The sequence below is a fragment of the Medicago truncatula genome, chromosome 6, assembly GCF_003473485.1.
Source record: "Medicago truncatula cultivar Jemalong A17 chromosome 6, MtrunA17r5.0-ANR, whole genome shotgun sequence".
NCBI lineage: Eukaryota > Viridiplantae > Streptophyta > Magnoliopsida > Fabales > Fabaceae > Medicago > Medicago truncatula.
This window is the reverse complement of record NC_053047.1, coordinates 16,178,119-16,188,693: the sequence shown is the minus strand read 5'-3', so window position 1 is coordinate 16,188,693 and position 10,575 is coordinate 16,178,119. Positions and strand designations below refer to the sequence as shown.

The following is a 10,575-nucleotide window of genomic DNA, read 5'->3' as shown; positions in this document are numbered from 1 at the left end:
TATATAAATCTCATCCTCATCTTTCTTACAAGACACAATTTTTCTTTCTCTTTCTGTGTCATATTTTCAACCTCTTTTCATAATGGATAATGCTGCCACCAATAACAACAACAATGGCTTTACTAGAAATTTGTCCCTTAATGTTGAAGCTGCTTCATCCCGGAAGGCTACCCCTTTACGTAAGATGGCCGCGGTCGCATCCATCGCGGCCGGTATTCAATTCGGGTGGGCCCTACAGCTTTCATTGCTAACACCATATGTCCAGTTGCTTGGTGTCCCACATCAGTGGGCTGCCAACATCTGGCTATGTGGTCCAATTTCAGGTATGATCATACAACCACTTGTAGGCTACTACAGTGACCGAAGCCATTCACGTTTCGGACGTCGTCGCCCTTTCATTTTTTTTGGTGCCATAGCAGTCGCGATCGCGGTCTTTTTAATTGGCTATGCTGCTGATCTTGGCCACTCCATGGGTGACGATCTGACGAAGAAAACACGGCCACGTGCAGTGGTGATCTTTGTTTTCGGGTTTTGGATACTAGATGTCGCCAATAATATGCTTCAAGGACCTTGTCGTGCCTTCATTGGTGACCTCGCTGGTGGTGATCACCGTCGAATGAGAATTGGCAATGGGATGTTCTCTTTTTTCATGGCCGTCGGTAATGTCCTTGGTTATGCTGCTGGCTCATACGACAAACTCTACACAAAGTTCCCTTTCACAAAAACCTTGGCTTGCAATGAGTTTTGTGCAAACCTCAAGACATGTTTTTTCTTTTCAATATTCCTCCTTGCATTAGTTTCTACATGCGCTCTACTTTATGTCGAAGATATTCCAATTACATCGTCGGAATCACAATCAGAATCGGAATCACAGGTTTTTAAATTCGATTAAATATTCAATACTAGTATAGTTATTTTTATTAGAACGAGAGTTGAATTCATAACTTTTTTATTGCTTCAAAATATTTATTTTTTCTCCTAAATCACCAAACTAACTTATATCCCAAATCACAGGTTTCGTGCTTTGGGAATATGATGGGAGCCTTCAATGGAATACAAAGACCGATGTGGATGCTGATGTTGGTTACCGCGATCAATTGGGTTGCATGGTTTCCGTTCTTCTTGTTCGACACTGATTGGATGGGTCAAGAAGTATACGGTGGCAAACCAGGAGATAATGCATATAGCAAAGGAGTGCGTGTTGGAGCGTTGGGACTAATGCTGAATGCTTTTGTGCTTGCTTTTATGTCGTTGGCAGTGGAACCATTAGGGCGTTTAGTTGGGGGCGCGAAGAGACTTTGGGGGATTGTGAATATCATTCTTGCTATTGGTCTCGCTATGACGGTACTCATCACCAAGATGGCGGAACATGAACGACACATAAGCAACCTCGTCGGAAAACCCTCTAATGGTGTTAAGGCTGCCGCATTAGGTTTCTTCGGCGTCCTTGGGATCCCTCTAGCGGTATACCAATTTCCTTACTATGAATTATTTCCTTTTCTTTTTATTTAATAATTTCCTATTCTTCCATTTATTAAATAGATAAGAACGTTTCAGTTTTTTTTTTCTTTCGAAAAAAAAATTTGTTTTATTCTTTTTATTTAATAATTTCCTATTCTTCCATTTAATTTTTGACTACTGCATACACATACATAGATAAGAACGTTTCAGTTTTTTTTTATTCTTTTTGTTTAATAATTTCCTATTCTTCCATTTAATTTTGACTATTGCATACACACACATAGATAAAACGTATTTTTTTTTTTTTGTGAAATATTTCTAAAAAATTAAACAAACATAGAGAAGTGTTTTTTTTTGTTAGATATACACAAGATTGTGTCACCGATCAATTTCAGTATTTCACTCTTTCGTAGGTTATAACCACTTATATAAGTAATATCTCATTATATGTTCACAAAAAACAATATTTTCCTCCTCAACAAGAAAAACAATACTTTCATAAAATTAAATGATGTAGTAAATTTTGTCAAAAAAAAATGATATGGTAAATGAAATAAATTTTGTCTTTTTCTTTGACTGAAAATAAATAAATGACTCATTCATATAAATTGTCTCTAACTCTATTAATTCTTTGACTGAAAATAAATGAATGACTCATTCATATAAATAGTCTTTAATTCTATTAATATCTTAAAATAGTTCATGTCTTTATAAAAAAATAAAAAAATTTAGGGGGTCTGTATCAAAAGTTTTTCAATTAAATTTTTATCTCTATATTTTTGTCACATGATAAGAAACTTAATTGAAAAGCTTTTGACAAAGACATAGACTAATATTTTTTAAAGATATAACTAATACACTTTTATGCTACTTGGCAAAATATGATTAAACATGATATTTAATTTTTGTTTTGAAAGAACAAGATATTTACTTATTAACTGATACATTTTTTATGAACACTTGTGTAGATTAATTTCAGTGTCCCATTTGCTCTAGCATCAATTTACTCCAGCTCATCAGGGGCAGGGCAAGGTAAAGCAACTCATATAACCTAGTCATTTTTTTGTTTAACTTCTATTATTACATTTTTCTAATAATGCTTCAAAATTTTCAGGTTTATCTTTGGGAGTTCTCAATATTTCAATTGTTGTACCACAAGTGAGATTCCATTAATCTTTTATATATTTGTCCCTGCATAATTTTTTTTATGCTCGAAAGAGCATAACGTTCAAATTCACACACAGTAAATGTTGAAAAATGAAACACTACGGGTCTGAACTCGTGAACCTACATAGCAAAGGTCTTTATGATCTTTTATCGTATAAGTTGTACTTTTGAGATTGTCATATCATTTCTTTATTTGTTATTTATGAATATACACGCATTTTCAGATGATCGTGTCAGCATTAAGTGGACAATGGGACTCTTTGTTTGGTGGTGGCAACTTACCTGCGTTCGTGGTTGGTGCGGTGGCGGCAGTCATCAGTGCTACATTGGCAATTATCCTTCTGCCTACTCCAAAGCCAGATGAGATGGCCAAGGCTTCAATTGGAGGTGGTTTCCATTAATTAACATAGTTTAATTAATATATTTTTGTTTCTATGGATAATATTATTGAACATTTTGATTCAAATGTATTGTGTATTTGGATATATTATGTCCCACCAAAAATTACATTTAAATTATAAAGGTTTGGTTGGTCTAGTTTCTCGTTATAACTCTAGTCTTTTTGGTGTATTATTTTGGATAGTTGAGTGTCTTGAGAGAATTGACAATTTTTTGGTGCAAAAATTATAGTTTAGAGAATTTGCAATTTTTCAAAAATTTTAATTGAGAGAGTTTATAATTTTGTTCTTGAAAAATCGCAATTGTGTGAGAGCATGGAGAGAGTTTGAAACTTTTTGTTGAGTTTTTTTTCAAATTCTTTTTGCATCTTTTGTGGAGATTTTCTCTGTGTGTTTACATAACAACTGAAATCAAAGCAAATGTGATAATCAATAATCAAGAGAGGGAAAAAAGAAAAGATGAATAGTGCACCAAGAATTTTTTTGAAGAGGGGTTAGTTATCATCTTACTTATGTTTCTATTTGAAAGTCTAAGCCATGATCCAAGACTATATGGTTTGACAAGATCTTGATTTTGTTTTGAAAAAAGAAAAATCAAGTGAGATAAAAAATTCAAATCGAGTACAGTTTGATTGGCTATGTTGAAAGATACTTCTTCAAAGAAATCGTAGGATTTGTTGGGTTTCATGTTTCCATTAATACAGTGGCGGAGTCAGGAATTTTATAGAGTTTGGGCAAAAAATTTATCGCAAAACGTTACTTTCTTTCTGCGAATAATTTCACATTTTCTGCAGATAATTTTACATTTCCTACGGATATATCTTTCCTGCGGAACGTAAATCCTTGGCAAAATCTGCAGGAAATGTGTTTCCTGCAGAATTTAGACACAAATCCGCAGGTAAATCCGCAGAAAAAGCTAAAAATTCTAATAATGATAGGGTTTTCTACAAAGAAAATTGGAGGGGGTGGCTCCGCCCCTGCATTAATAACATTAACCAATCGATGGAAGAAAAAGAGGTAGAAATTATTATAAATTTATAAAGAATAATGTTGAGTTTTCTTTGCCACAACAACTATAATGTTTTGGGTGTATTGAAGCTTGGCTAATTGTTCTTCTATAGAGGATTTGTAATTCATCCATGCAAAAATTTGTAGTTGAGAGGGTTTTCAATTTTCTTCTATAAAAAATTGTAATTGTAGTTGAGTGGATTGTTGGATTAATTATTTAATTAATCAATTGTAGATTGACAATAATCAATTATTATAAGTTCATCTTTCAATATAAATTATGGTATATTGTGTTAATAACTAATTAGTTGATGAATATGTGTGATTGAGTTATTGTTTATAAATGGACTGTGATCGGTTGGACGATTTAACTAAGTCAGGTCTCTGCCCTCAGCAGTTTAACTATTTAAATGTCATCTCATCATACGGTTAAGCATTTTGACCAGTATGGTGAAATCCTAAACCTAAACGGCGATGATAGTAATTATCCCTCTCATACTTGTTGGCAGTTGTCATTCATGAACCTAAATACAAAGTACACAATTTTTTATTCCTTCTTTATTACTAATTACATGTTATAATTTGTATCTATTTATCTATGACTGAGTATTAAAATTATCATGGATTTTAGAAGAAAAAAACTTCAACCTTTTTTAGATTTACAAGGAATAAGATAAGATAAGATCAGCATTGAATCTCACTTGATTTCATATATGCCAAATATCACTGAAAGAATTAACAATTGTTGCTAAAATAACAATGTAGCAATGAGGGGATTTGTACATGTTGACGATAAACCAAAGATCATTAGAAGTTGAAATCCTCTTATTTATGCTTAGAGTATCTAAAAGCCAAATCCATATTTTGAAAGAATAAGAGCAATCAAAAGAAAAGGTGGGAAATGTTTTCTTCAAACTTGAAACACAAGTTGCAAACAAAAGACATAGTGCAACCTCTTATTTTGAGATTTTCATTAGTCGGGAGTCGAATCCATAATTGCATATGGCCCCGTTTGTTTAGGATTTTTTAGGAAAAAATCATTTTATCAAAAAAAAATAAATCTATTTTGACTTTAAAATGAAAAGTTATTGGGGGTATGTTTGTTTTAGCTTTAAAGAAAATAGATTTTGTGCTAGAAAATTTTAGATATTTTTTTTAAAGATTTTGAAAAAAATCCGAAGCTATTTGTGTTTGTTTAATATCCAAAAAAAAATCACTTTTTTTAAATAAAAAAAATTGAGTAATAAATAAATAAATAATTTTTAACTAGTTCGTGTCTTACCTCCTTATGTTTGAAAAAAATAGATTTCGAGAAAAGCTAATCCTAATAGTTTTTCATTTTCTTTGGCTCAAGTTTAGTTTTGGGCTTTTTATGGTTTCTTTTGGTGGATCGGAGGTCGAGAGGTGGTGGAAGCTGGTTGATCTTTTTAGATATTAGATTTTCGGACGTGGCTTTACTTTGGTGTTGAGGACTGCGGGTTTAATTTTTAGGGATGTTTCTTGAGGGTGAGTAGTGACGATGGATGGTGTTGGATATTGTAAAGTCGTTTTTTTGTGAATGAGTCTGTTTTAGGTGGTGATGTGTATTTTGGTGGATGTTGTCCTCATGGATGTTTTTTAGGGTGTTTATTGTCAGATGTTCTGCCTACATACGTCGTCTTTAGTTTGTATTCTCAGTTTTACCGGTCTCTGTTTGACTTGACCAGGGATCCGGTTGTTAAATAAAATTTACTATTTCAAAAAAAAAAAAATCATTTTAGAGTCAAAATAGATTTATTTTTTTATAAAATGATTTTTCTAAATATCCTATAAAAACACTTAAAGTTGAAAAAAAAAATCCAAAACAAACAGGGCCTTAGCCTCAAAAGGAAAAACTATTCCAAGTAGCTTTTCCAAAATCCTTTTTGATCGTACCTAATCAGAAGGTGACTGCCGGTGCTTTGAATGCGGTGATTTTAGTGGTGGTGAAATGCGCCAAAATGTTTCTTGGAGCGGATGGGGGTGTGTACCTGCAGGCACTCCGACGCTCAAGTAAGTAGAGATCAGAGAGAGTGGGGGTTTAGATGAAGAGATAGATTCTACCTTGGGGATTGTTGAGTCCCCTATTTATAGAGGTGGAGAGTTGCAGAGCCAGTGTAATGGCACACCTGGCTCTGGCGGTTACAAAATCGTGGGAAGTATAACCGCTAGAGAGTTTATTGCGGGAACGTGCAGAGAGACGTTGTGGTTCGTTTGAACCTGTCTCTTTCACTCTGTGCACCCCCCTTGTGTGGAAGGGGTGTGTCATAAGTAACTTTGTCAAACGTGGTGTTTGGGCTCTGGATTGTATTGGGCCTAAGTAAATGGGCCAAGGTCCTTTTGGCCGGTCCAGAACACTTTTTTTTTTTCTTAAATACAAAGAACTCAAATGTAAGAGCTTCAAATCATAAAAAAAAAATTATTTTTATGTTTGTAAACAAACATAAATAACTTTAGATTTTTTTTTTTTAAATCTCTTAATTCTTTTAACTCAAAATCTTTTTTTTTAGGGTTAATTATGTTTAAGGTCCCTATAAATAGGTGTGTTTCCAACATTAGTCCCTACTTAAATTTTATTAAATTTTTGGTCCCCAACGTTTTTATCTGTTAGTGTATTTCGTCCTTGCCGCTAATTTTTGCTAATTGGGCTAACGGTAATGAATACGTGGACGCCACTTGGATGCCACTTAGACTCATTGGAATGACATGGCATGCCACATGTGAATAATTTTTATAAAAACTAATATTATTAAATTTAAAAAATTAATATTTATTTTACTTATCAATCAAAAATTAAAAAATGTTGTAAACACTCACTACACCACCATGAAGACGGAGAAAAGGGAGAAGAAAAGAAGACGGAGAGAAGCAGAACCCTAGTGCAGCAACATCGAGCTAAATCGAAGGTTTCTACGATTCGAGGTAAGGGGAAGAATCTCTTCATCTCTAGGATTTAATATTTGTTTGTGGGAATGTAAAGGGGTTATAATAGTAGTGTTGTTATGATAGTAATGAGGGCGTTGTTGAAGTTAATTAATTTTAAAGTTATGATTGTTGTTATAAGGAAGAGTTTCACCAGGAAGGAATAAGCCAAATAAATAATATTCATTTTTGACACTATTAAAAATTAATCTTCACTAAAATTATCAAAATAATATAAAAATTAAAATGATAATGAAAAACATATAAAAAAATAGCAATTAAAAATGAAATTATATGTGAATTAATAAGAATAGTTTACCATCCCTAATATAAAAGCACAGTTTATCTAGTTTCTTTTGATCCTTTAAAGTTGTGTATATTAACCAAGCATGATGAATAGCAATCACGGTTGAAGCATGAATATTATAAATAGTGTACAAATGGGTTTTAATCATATAATAGGCCCAACCCAAACATTTCATTTGAAAATAAAAGTAACCCTAATCCCACAACATGGTTTGAATTTGTAAAGCATGCGCCGTCACCTATTTTTTCCCCTTCATCTCTTCTTTCGCTTTGTTTCTCTATCCTTTTTGATGCACTTCTGTGAACCTGAAAGACAAATCATGGATCTTCCTTCATGCCTTTCAAACGAACCATTTTTTTTCCTCTTTCATCATACAAAATTTCAAAATATGGTCCATCCTCCCTATTATAGTTTGTCCACACTATATTTTCTTACTTTGTTTTCAACCTCCCTCACCCACCCTTTCATCCACCACCTCCTTCATGCTCACGTTCATTCACCACTACACCAACATCAAACACACTTAAAATTGAATTGTTTCATTGGTATGTAAAAAAAAACACATAATTCGAATCTTAATTACTATTCATAATTTGTTGGATCTCGAATTTCAGTAGCCAATCAAACCCCATGGTCACTTTATCACGTCGCCGTAATGGATTTCCTTCACCGCTGATGTCATGTGCTTTTCATCGATTCTGATTTTTCCACCGCCGTAGATCCAGCAAATTGGGTGTCATTGTCTTTTATTTTGAGAGACTTAGGGTGGTACTTGTTGAGGGGTTGAAGGCAATGTTCAAGGAAAATGAGCATTATATATTTTGTCTTTCAAAAGATCTCTTTAAGGATCAACTACTTTCTAAACACCTTAGTAGATCATTAGAGAGATCTTATGAAAGAGAACAAGATCCAATGCTCGTTTTCCTTGAGCATTGTCTTCAACACCTCCACAAGCACCACCATATCCCTCAAAATAAAAGACAACAACACCATTTTGCTTGATCTACGGCGGCGAAAAAAGCAGAATCGATGAACAACAACGGTGAAGGAAATCATTACGGCGGCGTGATGAAGCGACCATGGGGTTGATTGGCTGCTGAAATTCGAGATCCAACAAAATATGAATAGTAATTAAGATTCAAAATTTGTGTTTTTTTTTTTTTGTGTGCTTACCGATGAAACAATTCAATGTTAACTGTGTTTGATGTTGGTGTAGTGGGGAGTGAATGGGGGCATGAATGAGGTGGTGGAAGAAAAGGGTGGGTGAAAGAGGTTGTCGGTTGAAGAAAAAGTAAGAAATATAGTGTGGACATACTATGATAAGGACCAATGTTCCTCTTTTAATGATAAACATAGTTCAATCAATCAGGTGGTGGACATGATTAAGCTGCTAACTTATAAGTGGTTGAAGGTGAAGTATGCTACTCTTCCCTTTAATTATCATGGTTGGTGGAGTAGTCCTTTCACTTTATTAGGCATATGATAAACTATATAGTCTCCTTTGCTGTTTTTTGGTGCTGGCTCTGGCCTTGTAATTATTGATATAATACTATGTTGACTTTGGTGTTTCTTCCTTAGCACACCTAGTGCTAGGAAGGCCAATGTTGTGTTAATATATTTCATTTTAGCCTCTTCAAAAAAAAAAAAGTTCCTATTTTATTCGATGATTAAAAATAAGGCTAAAATATGGTTTTAGTCCCTGCAAATATGCCTCCTTTGATTTTAGTCCATGTAAAAAAAATTGTTTTTGGTCCCTGCAAAATTTTTTGTTTTTGAAAATAGTCCATGAATTTTTTGTTAAGGACTATTTTCAAAAACAAAAAATTTTGCAGGGACCTTTTTTAAAAACAAAATATTTTGCAGGGACCAAAAACTACAAAATTGGTTCAGTTATAATGTGTCACGTATGCAAATCATCACAAAAGTGGGGACAGGGACTATTTTCAAAAACAAAAAATTTTGCAGGGACCAAAAACAATTTTTTTTTTTTACCGGAACTAAAACCAAAACGAGATATTTGCAGCGACTAAAACCATATTTTAGCCTAAAAATAATTTGGCTTTAATATGTATTTCGTCCTTGCAATTAGGGGTCGTTTAAAAATTGGTCCTCGTAATCGCTAATCCTTGCAAACTAGCCTTGCAAAGTTTAATCATTTAAAAATTGGTCCCTCAACCCAGTTAATCGATGCCACGTCACTGATTAACTATGTAACTTGCGAAAATACCAAAATACCCATGGCTTCATCTTCTTCCTTTTCCCTCTCATTTCCTCCTTTTCCTTCTCCAGCACAATACTATCAACAACTTTATGGACCATCATCTTCAACTGTGGGTTCACCATATTATTATCGGTGTTCCATACAAGAAGCAGCACCAAAGAACTTCATCTTTTCTTCTTCTCCACACCTCACACACCTTCCTCTCTCTCTCTCTCTCCTCTTCCTTCTTCAATGAAGTTTAAACAAAAAAAATCTGCAAAAACCAATGAACGTGTTCCATTATCGTTGCAAAAACCATTATGATTATGAAATTATCTCTAACCCAAACTTTTCAAAACATCTTAACTTAATAATCGGTTTTCTTCGCAAAAAACTCACCTTATTCCTCAATCCAAACAATAATCAGTTTTCATTTTCCAAAATTCCAACATCAAAACAAAACAACCATGGTGTTCAGAGAAGCAGGTTCATCTCATCCTTTCATCTCTTCATTCATTTCTCTCCCAATCCTTCAAATCAAACAATAATGGCTCCAACAAAGGCAAAGAAGAAATCCGCGGAGAAGAAGCCCCGCACAGGATTAACATGGGTCCTATTCAGCTATTTTAATAGATTGATTTACAGTGTTCGAAGGAAGAATTGCAAAATGAAGGTCTCTGTCACCGTCGTCGATTTTCAGATTTGGATCCAAAGGGTATGAATGGTAGAACAACTTCAAAGATTCTAGAACCATGTGTTCCTTCACCAGATTCATCGATTTCCAGATCTGTATCCAAAGGGTAAGAATGGTGATGTGAAGGTGTGAGGAGGTTACCACCGGCGAGATTGTTGTGGGCGGCGAAGGTGTGTAAGGGATGGAAGGAGACGACGAGGAAAAAGAGTTAAGGGAGGAAGAAGAGCAAAAATGCAATTTCCATGTTAGGTGACTTCTTTAGGGGTAAAACTGTCCATTCAAGTCATTTTTGTTGAGTCAGCATTGTCACTTAACCAATTAACATAGCCACGTCAGTAATTTGATGACGTGGTAGTAATTAAGTGGGTGTAAGGACTAAATTTTAAATGATTAAACTTTG

General features: G+C 34.1%; 1 protein-coding gene across 1 annotated transcript; it reads left to right on the top strand.

Annotated features, from left to right (window-relative positions):
* On the top strand, window positions 1-3,179 carry LOC25496314 (putative sucrose transport protein SUC6). Its single transcript, XM_013596595.3, has 5 exons — window positions 1-874; window positions 1,015-1,464; window positions 2,430-2,493; window positions 2,576-2,619; window positions 2,853-3,179. The coding sequence occupies exons 1-5, from the start codon at window positions 83-85 to the stop codon at window positions 3,027-3,029; spliced, it is 1,527 nt and encodes a 508-aa protein (XP_013452049.1). The 5' UTR covers window positions 1-82; the 3' UTR covers window positions 3,030-3,179.
* Window positions 3,180-10,575: the final 7,396 nt, after the last annotated feature.

Excerpts from the sequence above, each read along its gene's own strand:
- LOC25496314 (XM_013596595.3), top strand. The coding sequence starts at position 83 with ATGGATAATGCTGCCACCAATAACAACAACAATGGCTTTACTAGAAAT. Across the intron at positions 1,465-2,429 it reads TCCTTGGGATCCCTCTAGCG|ATTAATTTCAGTGTCCCATT; the intron begins GTATACCAATTT and ends ACACTTGTGTAG. Across the intron at positions 2,494-2,575 it reads CTCATCAGGGGCAGGGCAAG|GTTTATCTTTGGGAGTTCTC; the intron begins GTAAAGCAACTC and ends CAAAATTTTCAG.